This window comes from Stegodyphus dumicola, chromosome 12, assembly GCF_044657685.1.
Source record: "Stegodyphus dumicola isolate Sdum_Otavi_A_Nest chromosome 12, ASM4465768v1".
NCBI classification, from domain to species: domain Eukaryota; kingdom Metazoa; phylum Arthropoda; class Arachnida; order Araneae; family Eresidae; genus Stegodyphus; species Stegodyphus dumicola.
In genome coordinates, this window is record NC_140779.1 from 36,285,729 (window position 1) to 36,307,970 (window position 22,242).

General features: G+C 31.5%; 1 protein-coding gene across 2 annotated transcripts in view; it reads left to right on the forward strand.

Annotated features, from left to right (window-relative positions):
- Positions 1-22,242, forward strand: part of LOC118205678 (mdm2-binding protein-like) — a 156,665-nt gene that overhangs the window by 118,319 nt on the left and 16,104 nt on the right. For both annotated transcript variants that reach the window (XM_035377972.2, XM_085827615.1), the window contains one exon: positions 5,820-5,883. In XM_035377972.2, coding sequence (XP_035233863.2) covers positions 5,820-5,883 — 64 coding nt within the window. The remainder of the gene's footprint in view (positions 1-5,819; positions 5,884-22,242) is intronic.

Genomic DNA, 22,242 nt, shown 5'->3' on the forward strand with positions numbered 1-22,242 from the left:
TCTTAGTTATGTCTACCAAAAATAAAATAAAATACTTATGTACTTTTCGAAAATTGTTCACAAATGACTTTCCATCTATTATTTTGTCAAAGAAGTGTAAACCATTTGCGATGTATACTGTTTGTTTGTCTTTGCCATCTTTTTGATTACAAACAATGAAAGGGCTGATGTTCTCAAGCATGTGTGTACACAAAAACTTAAGGACATCATGAGTTGTATTGGGGGGGGGGGGGACGGAAAAGTAAATTTTTCTGTGGAAACAAAAGACCAAAACTTTATTAATGCAGAAAGCCTTTTTACTGGAACACCGGCCACTGAATGCATCTAATAATGCTGCAGCATTATTTCGAAAAATGTTTCCTGATAGGGAAGTTTCTAAAAAATATTCAAATGCAAAGATAAAAAGGGGCTGCAATTGTTAAAGTAATGGGTATGTAAAATAATTCTTCAGTTATTGATTGCATTAAAACAGTTCCATTCTGCCTTTCTGCGGATGAAGGCAGTAATACTGATGCCAAACATTATCTAATTGTTGTTTCTTTCTTTTAATCCAGAATCTTCAGAAATTGAGTTAGTGCATTTTTTTCTCCTCTTTAGAAGGAGATCAAGCAGGATTTAATATAGTACAGCTGATTATTAAAACTTTTAAAGGAAATGTAATTTCTCTGATTAATTGCTTATCACTAGGTACCGATAATGCACCAGTAATGGAAAGCTTGAAGACGGGTATTCCAGCCTTCTTAAAAAAAGAAAATTCAGATTTGCAGATTATGAGTTGCACCTGTCACCCTTAAATTTAGCAGCTGAAAAAGAGGCAGCTTCTTTACCAATTAGTATGGATGAATGCCTTGTTGATATTTATTATTATCTTGAAAAGAATTCTGAAAGGAAGGTAAATTTTGAAACATGTATATACATGCTGGTTATCTTTAGAGAAATGCTTATCTAGATTTCCCGACCTATGGAACCCACTGTTTGCATTTTTTAAACAGGAAGTAAATGCTTGAGTTAAGATAAAAGGCTGTTTTGAAAGTTATAAAATACCTTAAGTGAATGGAGTAGTTACTACTTCCATTATTAAAAATAGGTGTGAGAAAAATTAAGTAATTTCCGCTACTGTGAGCAACTTATTGGTAGTTCTAAAAATAATATTACAAAATATAAGCATAAAGCTAATTCGAAGTTCTTTCAAAATTTTTTTAAAATGCTCGGCAAGGAAAACGTTTTCCAATTAATGTTAGCTTATTTTGTGAAGAAAGCTTTTTGCTTTTTTGTATGCTCCATTTTGCCATTATTCCATGTTCTTAAGACAACTTTGCGTTACAGAATTCCATTAATTCACGCTTTGCAATCAAGGATGTTAATCTGTTTAAAGATATTTCATCAAAGATTGTAAAATCAACCTTTGTTTTGTCTTCTAATTCTCTATATGTTACGATTTATGGTAAAATAGAGAATCAATAAGAAAGCTTAAAATTTGGTAATAGGGTTGCAAGTAGGAAGTCAAAAATATGCTTTGTTTCCACTAGAAGCTATTTCTACGAAGTGAGCAATTTTACTTGGTAAAGTGCCAGATGTTTTTTGTTCTAGCAAATGCATATTTTTCTGATATAAGGTACTTTTCTATAGATATCTAGTTTTACTTTATTTAGTTTAGAAAGATGATGATATTGGAACTGATGAATTCCATCCGCAATTTTGCAGGTTACAATTAGAAATAGGAATAAACTTATAAAAAAACCAGCAAGAACTAACACCCAGTGGAGTTTAATTGGAAAACTGAAAAGTGTTAATGGAATTTTAAAGTAAATTGAACTGTCTAGAACAGGGGTAGGCAACGCGGCACCCGCGGGCGCCATGGCGCCCCAGATCAATTTTTAATGCGCCCTCGCTGGACTAATGTAAATGTATGATAGCCAGAGCGATTTACTTACTCTTCTCAAACGGCGATATACAGCAAGTACTGTCTGACCACGTATTCCAGATCTGTGTAAACATCCGGTTTGGGGCGGAAGTGGGCACATCTATCAGTTATGTAGGGGTGAGTGCAGTAGCCTGACCTTCGATTTCACCCACACCCCTTTGACCTTCGAGAGGGAAAAATACCCGTGCTTTTCGCCCACACACCCCTTTAATTAAACGGACCCATCTTGGCCCTCAGCCAAACTGCTCTCGCTAGCGTGGTTAGACAGTAGTTAGTTGAGTTTAGGATTGTGCATAGATTAGCAGTTTGTTAACCTTGAGCGTATCTAATAACACGCACATATTTTTTGTTAGTGTGTGATCGTATTTCGAATAGACCACGCGTAGACCGAGCATTTAAAACTACCAAGTAATCCAAAATAATTCTTTTCTTTCAAAACCCTTTATGGATAAATGTAAAAGAAAAAGAACATTATTTTAACGATGAATGGGAACATCTATATTCTTTCGTTGATTGCAAAGGGAAGTGTATTTGTTGTGTAATAATAGTGTTGCGATTCCTAAGAAAAATAATATTGAACGACATTTTAAGACCGTTCATACCAATTTTGATAGTGACTATCCAATGAACTCTGAAATTAGAAGAAAAAAAAATTATTTCTTTAAAATCTTCAATAACTGACCAGCAAAGTTTTTTTACTAAACCACTGCAAAAACATAAAGCAGCAACGATCGCGTCATATAAAATATCGCATTTGCTAGCTAAGAATAAAAAACCATTTACAGATGGAGAATTAGTGAAAGAAGCCATGTTAGAAGCTGCTGATTCACTTTTTGAAGAATTTAAAAATAAAAAGGAAATAGTTTCAGCTATAAACATGTTGCAATTATCAGCATGAACTGTTACTAGAAGAATTGAAGTAATTGTGGAGAATTTGGAGGCAGAATTAGCAAATGATATGGAAAATTGTATTTTCTTTTCGCTACAGATGGATGAATTGGCAGACGTGACAAATATATCACAATTAGCAATTTGCATGAAGATGGTATTTTCTGATTTTACAACAAAAGAAGAATTCCTTAAAGTTCTGCCATTAAAGAGAAGCACCAGAAGAGAAGATATCTTTTCTACTTTTAAAAAGTATATAACAGATGTAAAATTACCTGTACAAAAGTTATCGTCAATTACAACAGACGGGGCACCAGCGATTACTGGTAAGAAAAAAGGATTTATTTCCTTATGTAGACAGGATTCCTTATTCCCGAAATTTATTTCTTATCATTGCCTCATACATCAGGAAATGTTATGCGCAAAAACAATGGGTTTTCAACATGTATTTACGATAGTAACAAAAATTATTAATTCCATACGATCGGGAGCTATGCAACACAGATTGTTTAAATTGCTTTTAGAAGATGAGGACGTTCAGTTCACATATCTTCTTTTACATACTGAAGTGCGGTGGCTGAGCAGAGGTAAAATACTTGAGCAGTTTATCATGCTTTTGCCACAAATAAAGGAATTTATTGCATCAAGAGGCGAATTTTACGAACAATTAGAAAATAAGGATTGGCTAATCGACCTCGGATTTCTAACAGATATAACGGCAAAGTTGAATGAATTAAATTTAAAAATACAAGGGAAAAATCAGCATATCGCTGACATGATTAGTGCAGTAAATGCATTCAAATGCAAGTTAATATTGTTGAAACTCCATCTATTGAAAAAATCATTATCACATTTCCCAAATATAAAATATACTGTTGAGAGTTTAAATTTGAATAATGAAAATTTTACTGCTACATCATATTTAGAAATTATAGATAAGTTAATAGAAGAGTTTTCTTCTAGATTAGAAGATTTTGCAGCCTTAGAAGCCGTTCTAAGATTTTTCATAAATCCATTCAATGTTATTGAAGATGATGTCCTTGAAATAGTTTCATTGTATTTCGAGCTTCATAATATCGAAGACGTAGAATTAGAAATAATAAACTTGCAAAGTGATATTATTTTAAAAGTGCATAGTAATGATAAAATGTTTTGGAACTTAGTCGATGAAAATAAGTATCCTATTTTAAGGAAATGTGCGCTAAAAATTTATTCATATTGTGCAACAACATACAATTGCGAGTCTTTGTTCTCAAATATGAAATATTTGAAATCAAAATACCGAACAAAGCTTAATGACTCGCATTTGGATAATTGTTTAAGGACCGGGAACTCTAAGCTGAAAATATGGACACCCAAGTTTCACACTGAATTATATGTATCATTATGTATGACACCAACAAAATAAAGTTATAAAAAATCTGTTTTTTAATGCCTATTTATACCTGTTGATTATCTGTAAAATATGCGCCCTCGGTGATTTTCAAATTTAGTATTGCGCCCTTAAGGACAAACAGGTTGCCGACCCCTGGTCTAGAATAACGTTGGCCATTCTGACAATTCCCATAGTATTGCAGAGTGCGAGAGGATTTTCAATGTTGTACAACAAGAACCAAATTTAGATCCAATATTAGTAATGATGCATTTCGAAAACCTTTTATTAGCAAAAGCAGGCCTACATGGTAATTGCTATGAACAAAATTGTGAAGTTTCTCTCTGAATGAAAGCCACTGTTCTTATCATTTGCAGGAAAACTGGTCTTTTAATAGAAAAAGTATTGTTTTTCTATTATAAAGGTACAAAATATATAATTTTTTTCCCATTTAATTATTTTTATGTTATTTCCTTTTAAAAATTAGTAACTGAACTCTCAGGTATTAATTAGTTACTATTTCAAAGTTAATTGACTATGAAAAATATATTTTCTTTCTATATATTTTTATCATTTAAAAAATTTGTTTTGTCATTGCGAAAATTCTCCTGGTGGCTTTAAAAAGTCTGATTTTTGAATGTTACATGTCAACATGTATGCTGCTGCAACTGGCCAAAATGCAGCCCATGCTTTTTTCACATATTTTTTTTTTTTTTTTTTTTTTTTTTTTTTTTTTTTTTTTAATTCTTCAACAATGAGTTTAATGTACAACAAGTAAATGAGATGCATTAAGCAAGGAAGAAAATGTTTAGGATCACCATGCAGGTTAAAAAAGAGATTGTTGAGAAGCATGAAGATGTATGTCCGTTAATGTCAATTTCAAGGTGTGGATTTAATTCCTATGTAAGGCTTTGTTGTTTTTGAACATCTTTTCCTTCTCATGGATACAGTATTTATCAATTATTTCAGCTATGAAATGATTAAACAATCAATAGATGCTGCCATTCCTGACAAACTGCTCCTGAGCAAATGCCCAGCTATTATTTATTTTATATATATATATAAGTGTATAATATGTTTCTGGTAAATAGAGTTAAAAACTGTAGTATTATAATTCTTAAAGGAAACATGTATTTTTCAAAGTGATACCAGAATATGCTATTTTAATTTTTTAAAGAATGCGTAAAATGGTAAGAAATGGTAGAACTTTAAAAAATTGTCCGAGTATTATTTTCATATAAAAAGTCAAGTAATGTATTATAAATATGTGATTTAATGATTAACAAAATATGGTATTATTGTCAGTAATGTTGAATTTTTCAGTTGCTAAAGTTGAGGTGAATTTGTTGCATAATCTATTTCCATACTTTTCATGAGAATCCACCTAGTTGCTGGAAAATTTACTTCTTTAATGCTGACAACTTTAATTTGATGTTCATTATTTGGTAGCTAATTTGCATTAATGTCTTAGATATTGACTAAAGGAAAATTTTTGAAATGCAGTTTTTAAAATTTGTGATTTTTAAATCTGTTGATGTTAATTTTTAATATGCTGTCAAATTCTGTTTACTAATTTTGCATTTCAAGTCTTATATGACGTATTTTTGAATGTTCAATTGCTATGTCTTGTACTAGAACTGCAGGAGGAAACCATAAAAACAAAAACAAGTCACAAGAATTACCTGAGTTGTTAAAAAAGGTAACTATTTCAATGTTATTTTACTGAATTGTTTTTTTAACTGCAAATTAAAAATAAAAGATCATCTTTAATTACAAAGTCTTTTAGAGTTATCTGTTTTTGAAACAGTAAATAGACTGACAGCATTTTTTAAACCTTGATTGTAGTCATGTGTTATGTTATATTTTCTATCATATTTGTGCTGTTTTAGGTAAATACAGATTGAAACTGAAAATTTCTTTTCTTAATTCTTTTTATTTTTCCTTCTTAAATATTCATGTCTTATATTTTGTTTAAGGGTAGTATAGATCCCCTAATTTAGTGCTGTAAGTATTTACAGTGAAGACTATGTAATAAATTATAGTTTTTTCCCCCTTCTCCTTATTAAAATTATTAAAGTTTGAGTTTCATGCTAATGAGAATAATCCATTCTTATTTGATATCTTGAGCCTAAATCTGAATTTTTAAAGAAAAATCATTTAAATTCTATTATCGTTTGATTATGACTAGCTTATGAAAACCGAGGAAAATGAAATTCTATATACTGCTGAGAAAGCTTTTGCTTGTGTACCTTACATAATATAATTTTTATGTTAAAAAATTGGAGAATATTAATTGCAATTTTATTGTAAACTATCAAGGCTTTTGATATATAAAAATGAATAAATTACAAAATGTTAAGTGAGATCAGGTAATTAGACAGCATGTTTAAGTTCAAAGAAAGGAATTTATTTTATTTAATTAGAAATTAGATATAGAGTACAAGTTCTAAGATCCAGAAATACTATAGTCCCGAGGATTCCGAATCTCAGACTTTATATTGGTCTACTCTGACCTTTTCAGAACTGCAATGGAAATTCTTAGATTTTTTAATCATAATTTTATTAGAAATAAATTATAAAATTAAAAATATGAAATAGTTTATAAAATGATGAAGCATTTGTTATGACCTTAAGTAAATCAAAATTTAAAAAAAGAAAAAAAGAAAAAACCTCACTGTTCATTTTTTAACATTTCTTTCAATGTAAGTTATTTAAGCTTTTCTTTCTTTCTTTTTTTCCTCCCCCCCCCCTTTTTGAGGGGGGCTAATATTTTCTTCTTCCGTTACAAAATAAGTTCCATTGCTCAAGTCTTGTAACTACTGTATCGAGAATTTCCTGTAAACTGTCAGTTGAAATCTTTAATTCTTAACCTACCTGTTTGTCGGTAGTGAAGATTCATGGATTTAAATTTTGTTGCCTCTTATAAATTTTGCTGTTTATTGGTTGAATGATCATTGGACAATTGTCATCAAAACGGAAAACTTCTATTATATTATGTTCGTTTATTATCGCTCTTTCATATTTCTTCAGAACTTCTATAATTCAAAAAATCTTGGCCTTTGCTTGTGATATTTGAAAATTATCAAATTTGTGTCTATCATCACCATGAAATATAATAAGTAGCATAAATTTTGCCAAGCAGTTTTTTAAATATCTGCAGACACATCTTCCATAATCTTGCAATTCTCCACCCAGCAGGTTTTATATTAAAATATTTTTTAAACTCCTAAATGGTCTTATTCATAGCATTGATTAAAAAGGCCAATGTATAATTATATTTCAGAATGCATAGAACTTCGATATCTATTGGCTTAATGATGATTTTACAAGTGGATAAAAGAAAATGACATTATCCTTTATTAAAACTTTAAGTGAGTATGAGCCAAATAGTTATCTGTAATCAGGACAGTTTTGTTTCATCAGGCAAGCCCATCGATTTCAGAACCGAGCCTTGGGTGCAACGCGATTACCAAGCCAATTATTCATCAATTTTTATGTCATCCATGCTGTTTTTATTTAAATTATAGATGATGGAAAAAATCATTACTTCTTTAATTGCCTGAAGTAATATATTTCTTTCAATTACAAAATGCTTACATTTATTCATTACTTCAACATTTCATTCATTACTTCAACAACCATTTGAGACCTTTTCTGTAGAGTTCATCAAGATATTTTGGGGCAGATTGCCTGAAAATAAAAGTTTCACAATCAGTATAAATTTATTCTAGAGATAGCTTTTCACTATTAATGAGTTTGATGAATTCCTCTCCAAATTGTTCAACTGCTTCAGTATCAGCTGAAGCTTTTTTTATCCTGAATTTTAAACTACCTTATAGTAATAGAAATTTTTAAATTTGGTCAACAAGTCTGTTAAATAAATGCACTATGTTTTTTTAGTCCATTTACTCATGACATATTTTGGTTTAAGCATGGGAAACACCAATGGCATACCTGCACTATAACAGTTTCTCACCCATTTAATTATCACTCTTAGCATAACAAATGATTTTTCCTCTCTCTCAGTGGGCTGCCAAAATTCACGAAAAATTCAGAAAGCTTCTTTTTCTTTTCTTTTCTTTTAAATAATGTCATATATGGTTGACTTTCTAATGCCATATTCCTTGCATAATTTCAAGCTGGATATGACTTAATCCATTTTTTTGAAGAAATTTCACTTTTTGTTTAATTGATATCGAAACATGTTTTCCCTTTGCAGATCCTACTGCACCTCCAGAATTAGGAACTCTTTTCAACACAATCAAAAGATCAAACTTTAATTTTAATAGGATAATAGTAAGATATTAACCTGTAAAAAAGTAATAAGCTGGATTAAGGAAGGGAGCAATTTTCTTTATTAACTGAAATTGCTTGGAATCCTAGTTCTTTCTGCCTTATTCATTGCTTTGCTAACAAAATGAAAACAATGTATACAACATCCCACTTCAAACGAATATGTTTTGCAGGCTTTGTTTATTATTGAGGTCAGTTAGAAAAATGCTAATCTTAGAGAACCATTCAAGGGTCAAAAGCCTGTTTGTGATCATCACCAATCAATGTATTGTCACTGGTCACGGCAGAATTCACTAGCCAAGAGGTGTTTGAAAATGATACAGGAATACATTTAATTGGGAAAAAAATTATTTTTATAGATCACCTGCTTTTCTCTCTCTCTCTTTTCTAAGTATTCTCAGTTTGTAGACTTTTTAAGAAAAAACAAGTATTTTGCTGTTAATCTGGAAGTCCAGATATTGAATGTTTGGATTTCAGATATTGTACTGTACTCATTTCTTTTGTGATTACTTGCTGACAAAAGAGTGCACACTTCTGAGCAAGATAGTGATAACGTTAACTACCAAAAGGGGAAAAAACTGATATTTTCAGATTAAATATTTAAAACCAAAATACTTATTTAAGACACTTAAGACTGATACTTGAGATTTGTTTTTATTGTATCTTCAAATATTTTGCTTCATAATATGCTTTCTAAAATTAAGGTTACAAATGCAAAACTGGTGATATTTAAAAAAACAATAGGTTTTTTGAAAATGTGTTGGAAAATTTGTATTTCCTCATTGTATAAGAAATAAAAGTGCACAAATGAAGAGGAAATTCATTGAAAAAGAAATTGGTTTCATAATGCGAGAAAATTATTCTTCAAAGAATTTTAAAATTTTAAGAAATTAGGAGATGAAGCAGAGACTAGTGGGAAGATTTATTTGTTTATTGAAACAAATAAACTTATAAAAGATGCGAAAGAGAAGGAATTTGATATAAATTAGCTATAAGGTCTGAAAAATTTTCAAGTAATAAACATATTGTTGCTACAAAACAAATTTTTTGTAGGTTTTAATGTATAGTTATACTAATATCATTTTAGAAACATTATCATAAATTATAACTGTTACAAAATGTTCTTAGTGCTTTTTAATGGCCATTTTTTAGAAATAAAAAAATGTAATTGTAACCATGTAAATCTATTATGACTAAGAGTTCCAAATGCATAATTTAATTATTTGTAACTAACTGCTCACCCTTAGAAGTTATCTCTACATGCTAGGGTAGGTTAGTTATCTCCTTTCCATAACCTATTGTATATGCAAGATAAAACATAAAAATGTAAGAATTAATGTGAAAATTTATTCCTTACAACTAATAATACTTAAAAAAATACAAAACAATGTATCATCTCTGGTAGCTCACTGACTTATTGGAACTTTATATTAAGTATTGTAAACTGCTCAAAAGAAAAAATGGGACAGTGCTATATCTCCTGTTCTACTGGGCCGATTGACAAAATTCAAACTGCGTTCTTCATGTCTCGAAAGTGCAACTTAGGATGTATATTAGATTTATATGTAGCACCACCAGCAGCAGAGCGGTAAAGATGCTGAACACTGGTAGTTCGGTCCGAGGTTCGAATCCTGCGAACGGGCTGGCTGCGTGGACGTTTTCGTGGTTTTCCCCATGTGTAACGTGTATACGAGCCAGTTTCGCTTAGAAAGTCCTCCACGAAGGCATCCCTCCCTTTAGGCAGATAGCCCTCGTGTGCTTTGCCATAATTAAATAATCCAATCCAATCCTTAATTAAATATAATTGATTTGTAACTTCTACTAGAGCTGACGGTAAAAATTGAAGTGCAAATAAATAATATCGTGTGCAATCTTGATTAATATAAAATTAAAAATTTTGCATAGAAAAATATTTGCATTCACAGAAAGTTTTTTGAAATATTTGCAATTACTTTATAAGAAGGATTTATTAATAACCGTAATAATTACTTATTATATTACTGATGATTGGGATTCAGTTCTTGACAATTACATTCTAAATTAGAATTTTAAGGATATATTGAAAATACGCTACGCACAAAAATACATTTTAGGATAAAAAATGAGTTGATATTTTATGTTTTAAAACTTCTTAAATTCATTTAATAAACATGGTATTCTCGTTGTTAATTGAATCCAGAATGTTGGATGTCGTTTATATAATTATTCTTAACTTGTCCACAGAACCTGCTGACTTATCTAGCCATCAAGTAGCTGCAGATCATTTCTACATAACCATTGAACTTCCATTAATTCAGTCTCTAGAGGGTTGTATGTTTATATCATAATTTAATTTTAAAAAAGTGATTATTCTAAATTATATGTTTCTATACAAATATACTGTGCTTTAAAAATGTGGATGATAGTATCAGCTGCTCTTTCAGCCACTTCAAAAGCAAAAGTTTGTTTAGAAATAAATTATGCAGTTAATGTCATAAAATTCAAATAAACATCAAACAAAAATTCTCAGTTCTAGACAATTCGATTTAAACGAAGTACAGTAGCAGACGATAAAATGCCGAAGGTAAAAATTTTCTCTTGTATTTTTTAAAAAGGAAGATAGAGAGAAATTTAAAAAAAAAAAAAGTTTTTTTAGTTAAAAATTTGAATAATATCATCTATAATTTTAAAAAATAGCTTTTCATATAGTATTAATAAATATTTATTATGCATCATTGAGGGAAGAAATGTCATAATTAATTCTCCATAAAATTTTACTTGAAATTTAAGGTTAAAAATAGCTGTGGCAATTCACTGTAACAAAAATCCGTAGACCACATTTGGCATTATTATCGCTCAAAAAAAAGATGCCAAATTTCAAAATTCGAAAATATGTAAATTCGTGTATATCTTAGAAAATTTTGAATAAAAAAAGTCTAATTTTTTGCAGATATGCTTAAAAATACACCTACTTTAAGATGATGGTAAAAATTTTATAGGTTATAATTCAAAATTTTTTTCGAAAAATTTATAAAAATTATTTAAAAATAGAAATTTTAAAAATAAAACACAAAAAATGGGTAAATTTTATTTGGAATGAACCTAAATTTTGAAATGTGAGAGAAAAAATCAAAAAAGTTTAATAAAAAAAGAGATATTAATAAATATTTGCCAAATTCAATTAACATTGAGGAGCTAATATTTTAAAAACTAGTCGTACGATTTTTACAAAACTTGGTATTCTGGCATAATTTGAGTCGTAGAATTGAAATATGTAAAAACATTGGTATGTTATTTCAGAAAAAGTCCTATTTTGTGTCAAAATACCTATGTTAGAATAGTGCTATATATAAATCTCATATATAGCCTAAGTCGCGCTTTCGAGACATGAAAAACGCAGTTTGAATTTTGTCAATCGGCCCAGTAGAACGGGAGATATAGCACTGTCCTTTTTTTTTTTTTTTTTTCCAGCAGTGTACATTAACTGGGTTACAACCTCAGCAAATCTACACAAAGCTATGATACTAACTGGGTCAGACAAAGTGCAACTAACTTTCAGCACTTACAAACGTCTGGCATTCACTTCTGTCTCTAAGCAAGCAACTGCAATGGCAACACCCAAGATTCTGTTATGAGTTATGCTGATTATAATTTTACTTCACAGTTAAACTTATACCTCTTAATAAAATTTTTGTATATCTCTGGACTGAGCGAGAACATGACGAAATGAGTCGTAAAAGAAAGAATATAATGCCAATCTCATATGCAATTTGAATAAATAACCACTAATCATCTTTAAAATGCTATTATAAGTGTAAAATATAAATGTTTCAAGAAATTTTATAATTTAATGCTAATTACTTGAAAAGAATTTGTAAAATCAGTTTTATTCTTGAATTTTTTGCAATTCAGTTAAATATTAGATTCATTTTAATAATAATGTATCCTTCTTACAGATTTATTTTATTCTTAAAAATTAAAAAGAGAAGTTCGGGTGTCGATAATTGCTTTAGTTTATTGAGTTTTTATTTATTTGATGGGTTCTTAATTTTTTTCATTGATGGTCCTTAAAAGTATTTAATTTCCTCGTACAGAAGTGTATATGAACACTGCTTATTACAGATTTCTGTCCTAAATCTCTCAAACTAAGTTTTTCAGTCTCTGCTGTATGAATTAATCAAATTTTTGCTTTAATATTAATCTTTTCATCTTTGAAGCCATGCTAGATGACATATGTAAAAATAACACACAAGTACAAAACTACATTTCTTTTTCTTCCCAGTCCTATCAAGAACTAAGAATGATAGAAGTTTTCCCTCTGTCCACACTGTGAGATCCCTATGCCTTGGCAGGTGATCCAGTCAGTCATCTCACCACTTTTTTTTCCCAATTGGTCTTTGTCTTAGATTGGCTTACAACATGCTAACACTGTTTCCTCTTCTGTACTAACAACTGTAGCAAGAATAACTGGATTTTGAATTCTATGTCTGTAAAATATTCTTTTGATTGCACCACAACTTGCTTTTCCCCAATAAGCTGTTCCTCTTGTCCTTACTGAATAGCAGTTTTCAAATGTGCATGATTAACTGCTTAACTGTTTCATTTTCCTGTCATATTGTGACCAAAAATAAGCATATTTTTTATAAACAGTTACGTATTCTAATCGATTATATGAATTCAAACAGCAGTCAAGACTGTTACAAGTATTGAATTTATTAATTTAAGACATTTTGTAATTAGGCGAAATTAAGGCATTTTTACTTAAAGTTGGCTTTTTTCTCACGAAACTGCTGAACTGGAAAGAACACTTTACAAGAGATAAATGTGAAAGAAGTGAATTCGCTGTGAAAGGAAATTGTGGCAGTGTGGTGGAGGAGAATTACTAGTATCCATTTCTCAAAAGTTCCGAACCTGAATTAGATCGTCTGAACTTTCCTTCTCATCATCATCACTAGAGAATTCCGTTAAAAAACTTTTAGGACTACCAGAATCATTTACAGAAAATTCAGATTTGCTATCTGATCCATTATCGGAATTATGTTTTGTTATGAGCCATTCACTGTCATCCATCATTCTTTTATTTCATGATAAAATTGGGACGAAATATTATTCACAAAACCTCATACACTGAACACATAAAAAAAATTTGTTGAATATCTTTGCTTACTGAAAATCGGTAAGACCTGTCCTTGTTTTGATTTTACAATCCAATCTCTCCTGAACTAATAGAGACATCTGTTAGAAACACTGCAGCATAAAAAAAATTGTGAAAAAAGCTGGGGAAATCAATGGATTGGTGTAGGAAAATAGCCCAAGCAGTGTACGGGCAAATAAAAAAAGTCCCTTTTCGCAGCACCTGAACAGTGTTTGGGTAACTTTCCGTTTTACTGTTCCCAGGGTTCGTACGGTCCTTAAAAGTCCTTAATTTTTTCAAAAATGATTTTTGGTCCTTAAAAGTCCTTAATTTTGGCCAAAATGAATAAACGGTCCTTAATTTTGCTCATTTGACATTTCTTATCATTTCTAACGATTGCCATTCTAAGTGTGAATTACAATTTCTCATGAATATGGAATTAAAATTACACAGCTCTTAACCAATCTGTTGGCGGATTTGCATTGCTAACAATAAAAAAATTAATAAAAATAAAAATAAAAACAATTAGCTACCCGAACGAAAGTATCGGTGTCTGATTGGCTATTCACCCAGTCTTTCAAAACAGGTGTTATCCATAAATTTAGGCAGATTGTGACGAAAGCGTGAAACCGGAAGTTCTTTAAGAGGCGAAAGTGATGATGAAGGAGCTCGAGAAAAAAAAGGGGGGATTCTGAAAATATTTGCCAAAATTAGAGCAATCCCAACCTGGAAGGCCACAACCCTTCCTACGCCAATAGGAACGAGATGCCTGGAAAGTGCATTTTCAATAAACTGTGGCTTCATCAAGCTGACTACAAAGACTGGATATTGATGGATGGCAATCCTTAAATGTGGTCTTTGTCTGAAACAAATTGAAATTTCTAGAAAGGGAGAGTCAGCGCTGAAAATTCACATGAAAATTAAGTTTCGTTTTATCATTTCAATTTGTTTTTACACGGTTTTTCTTAGCTTAATTTCTGTGTTTGTTTCAATTAAGCCATAAATTAATTTTTTATCACCTTCTACAGAGTTTATTCTCTTTCGCACATACTATATGTATGGGATATCGGAATTATGAGTTTATTTTTGTGGAGGGTCTGTTATCGATTTCGTGGGAAATCTGTTGGCTCCATTTCGATTTTAGGTCACCAAGGGCAAATTCGGTAATGCTAACCGAGAAAAAGTGAAGTTCGGATATACGTTTTGTAGCTTCAATAGACATTAAGTATTTGGTTTAAACCTATGTTGTTGATAGTAATGCATAATTTTTGCTAATGGCGATACAATTATTAGTTGAAAATAACTAATTAAAAATTTTTTAATATTTTTAAAAGCTGAAAACAACTAATTGAAATTAATTTTCCTGAATTAACTAGATGCAAAATTAACTTTCATGAATTACTAAAGTTATTGGGTAGAAGTTTAACTGAAAATATACATTCCGTATTATATATATATTTATACAGTACAAAGTCCGAGGTCTGGACTCGTCGGGACTTCGGCGATCCCAGATTTGAGATTTTTCCGAATATTAGATCATTTTTAATCTACTAAAATGGCACGTAGAAATTATAAAATTGAAAATATGAAATCATGATTTATGAAATAATGAAGCATTTATGATTTAAAGGGTATCAAAATTTACAAAAGAAAAGAGCTTAATATTTATATGTTTACTTTATTAAACATTTCTTTCAATGTGAGTTGTTTGATTTGTTTTCTCTGCTAATACTATAGACATATAATTTCTTGTTCAGTTATTAAGTTCCATTGTTCAAGTCCTGTAATTTCTGTGTCGAGAATTCCGAATAACTTGTCAATCAAAATTTTTTCTCGTTCAGTAACCTCTCTGTTACTTTCTTCACTATCAGTAGCTGTATTTTCTGGATTTAGAACCATACTACAGATTTCGCCCTCCGTTAATTAATTGATAATTGGGCATTGTCATCGCAATGAAAAACTTCTGTTTAACTTCGCTAAATTCTGCCACCTGGTGCAGCCATGCGAGATCTGGCGCTGGTTCTGGCTTTATGTGAATAACAAATCGGTTATTCTTAATTTAAATAGCACTAAATATAATCGTTTGTCCTATGAGTATCATTAACAAAATCTATTTTTAGCATAAGGAAAGAAATTTCTGCTAAATCTCCCCTTGTCAACGTTTTAGCGCATTAAACTTAAATCTGTAATCGGATAATACTCTGTTATTTGGCGTCGCTGCATGATTCATCACTCAAGTTGTCATCTGTTGATAAACATGCAGTGATGAAAGCAAAATACAATAAATAATGATTCGCGATTTCGGCATCAAGGATATAAAATATTAGTTGGTGTAAAATTAACAAATGTTTTGGTTTGAGATTATGCCAAGCAGATACGCAGCTATGGAGTCAAGTTACTAATCACACAAGCGTGTGCGTAAAGCATACCCCTTCCCTTGAAAAAAGCCCTAAAAAATTGGTTGGTGGTGGCTTTGAGGTCCGGATTTTAGATTATTCCAGATATTGGATGTCCGGATCTCGGACTTTGTACTGTATATATATATATATATATATACATCTTTCAAAATATAACTTACCAGTATGGATTCACTCTTTTAAAATAATTCTACTTTAATTAAACTTAGGAGATAATATAATCAATTAATCAATATTGTTTAGGAAATAAATTATATATATATACAAAAAATGTATATTTTCACTATTCAAGTATTCACTGTGACAAGTATTCTTATCTTGTCACATGAACAGGCCTCTGTGGAAAGGGGCTTCTCTGTAAATAAAGCAATTGAAATTGAAAATTTAAGTGACTCATCATACATTTTTCAACACACAGTATTTGATTACATAAAATTTTCTGGAGGTATTCTTAATATCGAAATTAATAAAGAAATGAGATCAGCAGCAGCTTCTGCAAGAAGTGGAGTTCGTTATTTAGAAGAACAAAAATCTTTAACTAAATCTGAAAATTCAAGGAGGAAAAGAAATATTATTGAGGAAGAAATTGATTATATGAAGCAGAAGAAAAAATTTCTTCAAAGGGACATTAAAGATATTAATGAAGAAGTAGATGCTTTAGCAGATTAAGCTGAGACCAGCAGGAACATTGATTTGTTTATCAAAGCAAATGAACTTAGAAGAATAGTTAAAGAAAAGGAAATAGACATAAATAAATTAGATGTTAAAATAGCTGAAAAGATTTCAGATTTAAAAAAAGCACAAATGTTTTGTATCTTTTATTGTACAGTTTATTATTCTAGTTTCTTTCAAAAAACCAAGGAAATAAATTGTATGTTTACAAATCAGTTATTTTAATCTGCAAAATATTCTTACATTGTGATTATAATAGTAGTTGACTGTGTTTAAATAAATATCAAATAAGTTAAATAATAATCATGTAAATCTCTAAATTAGTGACTGTTATTAGTGTAAAATACACTTATACATGTTTTTCAAGAAATTATGTTCCTAATTTAATGTTATCTACTTCATAACTTATAGGGAGTTAGTTTAATTTTCAAAATTGTTTTATGGTAAGTATTAAATTGAATTTAATAATAGTGCATAATACACACTTCTGTTAGTTTCTTAAAGTGAAATTACAAGCATGAAGTCGGTTGTATAGATAATTGCTTTATTCTATTCATTTTTTTTGTTTGCTGATAGGTCCTTAATTTTTTTCTTTGATGGTCCTTGTTCATGCGATGCGTGCGTTGTTATACAACAATTTCAAATTAACTAGAAGTGGACTGTACTAAATATTTTATTCAACAACTTTAATCAAATGCGTGCCATCTTTCAAGCGATGACTTACTACTAACAACAACAGCAATAAAAAAAAAAAAACTGAGTAAGCGTTTACAGGGTTGCTGTAATGAACATCTGCGCCATGCAAGGCGCCAAGAAGAGAAAAAATGACGTAATCTTACAGTTAAATAGTCTTAATGACTTAACATACCCCCCGGCATTGAAGGGTTACTTCAATAATTTCGTGCGATAATACTCATAATAACCTACAAAATTGTACAATTACTACCTTATACAATAATGCAATACGAATAACATCTCTTAATTCAATATAATAATATTCAATTTTCAATAAAAAATTTATACACAATACAATGTACAATACAAGTTTTATAATAATAAGCTAACACTTAACTAACTTAGGAAGCTTCTTCTTGGGGTAAAATTGCAATTTTTGTAATTCCACGCTTAATGGTGCCCTTTGCTGTCTGTATTTCTACTACTCTAACCTTACCGTCAACTCCAGGAAAAATTCTTGTAATGCGCCCTAACACCCATCTACAAACAGGAAGCTCATCCTCCTTAACTAGTACTAGCATACCTATTTTAATATTCGTTTGTTCTACCTTCCATTTTGAACGCTGTTGTAGTGTGTTTAAATAGTCCCTATGCCAACGATTACATATCAACTGGACAAATCTGGTAGTTCGTTTCCATCTTGAGAGTCTGTTTTCAGGTATATCAATTAATTTGGGTTCTACTATAGCATTCAAGGGTCTTCCAATGAGAAAATGACCTGGTGTTAATGCCTCTAAATCATTTACATCGGAAGATAAGGGAGTAATAGGGCGAGAATTTAAAACAGACTCTATCTCAGTTACTACAGTTAATAACTCCTCGAAAGTCAACCTTGCATTACCTACAATCCGCTTTAAGTGATATTTCACGGATTTTATTCCAGATTCCCATAGTCCACCAAAGTTAGGTGTCCGTGGGGGAATAAACTTCCATACTATTCCTTCTTCACCTAAATAATCTGCTAATTTTTTGTCAGGATTTCTAATTAAATTGTTAATTCCTTGCAATTCGGCATTTGCGCCAACGAAGTTTTTTGCATTGTCTGAGAAAATGATTGAGCATTTTCCGCGCCTAGCAATAAATCTCTTTAAGGTGGCAATAAATGCGTCAGTGGTGAGATCACTCACTAGTTCGAGATGCACTGCCTTTGTTATAAGGCAAATGAAAAGAGCTAAATATACCTTATGAAGAGTTCCTTTCCTCTGTCCCTTGTACCTAATAAAAAATGGACCGCAAAAATCGGTGCCGACATGATTAAAGGGTGAGCTTGGATTTACGCGCTCTGCAGGTAATGACCCCATAATTTGTTTGATAGTGACTGGTTTATTTTTACTACAAATTATACATTCATGGGTAATCTTTCTAGTTAAATTCCTACCTTGTAATGGCCAAAATTTCTGTCTCATAAAACACAATAATGCTTGCGAACCTACGTGTAAATATTTCTGATGATAATGCTCGGCAATCAGCTTAGTTAGTTTGCATTTAACAGGCAAAATTATTTGATGTTTTTGTGAAAACATTACATTGGCCCCTTGTAATCGGCCTCCTACTCTCATTACATTATTTGCATCCAAAAAAGGGTTCAAAGAAAGTAAATTACTTTTATTATTAATGGGTTTACCTTGTGCGAGGGAGTTGTATTCTGAATAAAAACTATATTTTTGAACCTCTCTTACTAAAAAGGATTCTGCCTCATTTAACTCCTTTGAACTTACTCCTCCTGTTCTTCTCTGTGCTCCTTTCTGATTTGCACACCTAGAGTTCCAAATGAACCTGAAAATATAACTAACAATACGTAATAATTTTAAATAATTGTTAGTGATATCTAGGACATTATCAATAAATTTTGAAGGCAAAATGCATAAACAAGCAATGTCAGTTCTTTTTCTCAGTTCATTAGAAAATGTCTCTGTTTTTTCTAATTGTTCAAAGTCAATGTTCTTGTTAGGTATGACACCCTCACTCAAGAATGGAGGACCTTTCCACCACAGATCAGCATCATGCAGCTTGTCAAAACTCAGTCCTCGGGAAATAAGGTCTGCTGGGTTCTCCTCTGAACGCACATAATTCCTCTGACATGTATGTGTTAGCTCTTGGATCTGCAACACTCGATTAGCAACAAAAGTTTTTAGTACATGCGGGGGATTCTGAAGCCATGCTAACACTATGGTTGAGTCACACCACAGACATATTTTACTGATGTCCAATTTCAATAAAGGCACCACCTTTGCAACAAGCTGTGCTAGCAGTACAGCTGCGCAGTGTTCCAGTCGAGGTACTGTCAGCGGTTTTAGTGGAGCTACTCTGGACTTGCTGCAAAGCAAATGTGAAGATAAATTATTGTCACTTCTACAGCGTAAATAGATGACTACTCCGTATGCGTGTTCTGATGCATCTGAAAATCCATGAATTTGTATATCAGAAAAACTATCCTGTAAAACATATCTACTGACTTTCAAATTGTTGATAGATTGCATTGAATCAATAAAATGTTGCCAATCCTTAATTATCCTTTCGGGTAGCGGATCGTTCCAATCAAGCTTCAATAACCAAAGTCTTTGGATGAAGATTTTTGCTTTTGTTATCCCTGGACCAAGCAGTCCTAATGGATCATAAATGCGAGCAATATCAGACAACACTGTTCTCTTTGTGTAAGTAGTTGGTTTCTTGATTGTTGATTTGTATGAAAAACAATCTATCTTTGGATTCCATAATAATCCTAAAGTTTTGATGCTCTGATCGTCATCGAAATTACTGAAAGAATATTCCTCTTGTCCATCCGGAAACTGCAAAAGATCAGGATGATTAGCACACCATCTGTGCAGACGCATTCCTCCACGTGATAATAGGTTAATCAATTGCGACTGTAATTCTTTAGCCTCTATTAGAGTATGGGCTCCTGTGAGTACGTCATCGACATAAAAATCCCTTTGTACTATTGGCGCTGCTAACGAAAAATTGTTTTTCTCGTCTTCTGCTAATTAATTAAGTGTGCGTGTTGCTAGATATGGTGCCTTGGAAGTACCCTAAGTTATAGTCTTCAGTCTATAGACCTTAATTGGTTCTTCTTCACTACTCTTCCATAAGATGCGTAATAAATCTCTTTGATGTTCTTTAATCAAAATCTGACGATACATTTTTACAATGTCTGCTGTGAAGGCAATTTTATGCGTTCGAAATCTGCAAATAATATCAAATAGTTCGTCTTGAACTAACCCTCCATTCAGCAGAATATCGTTTAACGAAATTCCAGTAGTCGTAGGAGCAGTGGCATCGAACACTACGCTAAGTTCAGTGCTAGGTTTCTCAGACCTGAAAACCCCATGGTGAGGAAGATAATATGAGAAACTAGAGCTATCCCCTTCACCAATTTCTTCGGAATGGCCTAATTTATTATATTCCTTAATGAAATCTTCGTATAAGTGTTTCATTGCGGGATTGCGAGTGAAGCGTTTAAGTAGATAATTCAGTCTTTTGCTAGCGTTTTCTCTCGATTCCCCTGAAAGGCTAAGTCCTTCCTCCTTAATTGGCATTTCCACTACATATCTGCCATCATCTTGCCTCGTGTGTGTACGAAGAAAGTGCTGTTCGCAAAATTCCTCTTCCTGACTTTTCACTTTTTTTGCTTCATTAATACCTTCAATCTCCCAAAACCTTCTCATGTTGTCAGATAAATTATCCCCATTTTCCACAAACCCACAAAAATTATCAACACTGCCTTGCTGCGGCATGCGCACTGACCCGCTAACGACGTATCCAAAAACTGACTGATGGAGAATCAGGTCTTGCATATTTATTCTATTTGTTCCCAGTAAATCAAAAAATATTTCGTTAGATAATAAAACATGCATTTGACCAGGTTTATAAAACTCTGGATCAGCTAAACCAATGAGTTGCAACTGCTTAACATCAGAAATGTTTATATATCTAGCAGGCGTTACCCGAGTTATTTTTGGAACAACAAAAAATTGTAAGGTACGAATAAAATCTCTAGTAGCGTTAGCGATGGTTGCTATAGCTTTTTCCTTAACACCCATAACTGTACCATTGATACCTGAAATAGAAGCGTTTATTTTTCTTTTCTTCAAATTCAATAACTCAGCACCTTGTTTAGTAATGAAATTATTTTGAGAACCGGAATCCAGCAAGGCTCTCAGCGAGATAAATTTTCCATCATTACCCTTAACGAAAATAATTGCAGTTGAAAGTAGAACTTATTGATTAAAAGAACTGGAAATATTCAACGCAGTACCGTTAATGGACTTTGCTTGGTTGGTTTCATTAGTGTCACTAACCTTTTGGCTGCTTGCCATTGGAGTAAATGTATCAGCATTTGGAGAAAGATTACTGCTAAATTTATTAGTCTTGTTTGTGATTTGATTCGATGTGCCATTTGCTTTATCGAAATTTTCTTCATTTCGATCAAAATGTAAGAGCAAATTGTGAAATTTCTGACATTTTCTGCATGTATTAGAACTTTTACAGTCCTTGATTGTGTGGACCGAAGATAAACAATTGAAACATAGTTTTTTTGTCTTTACAAATTCAAATCGTTTCTTGACTGTTAAATTTAAGAATTGCGCACATTTCAACAATAAATGATCAGCTTTACAATAAGGACAATTTTTTTAATTTTCCGAAAGTGATGTAAGAGCTTTGGTATTAAATGAACGTTTCGATTCCTCATGCGGAGGTTTGTAATGTGATAGGGTGCGAGCGTGTTCCTTCAAAAAACATGTCAGTTGTTTAACCGTTCCTATCTCGTCTTTTTTAAGTGACCTTTCCCACCAACACCGAGTATTTCTATCCAACTTTTCAATTAATA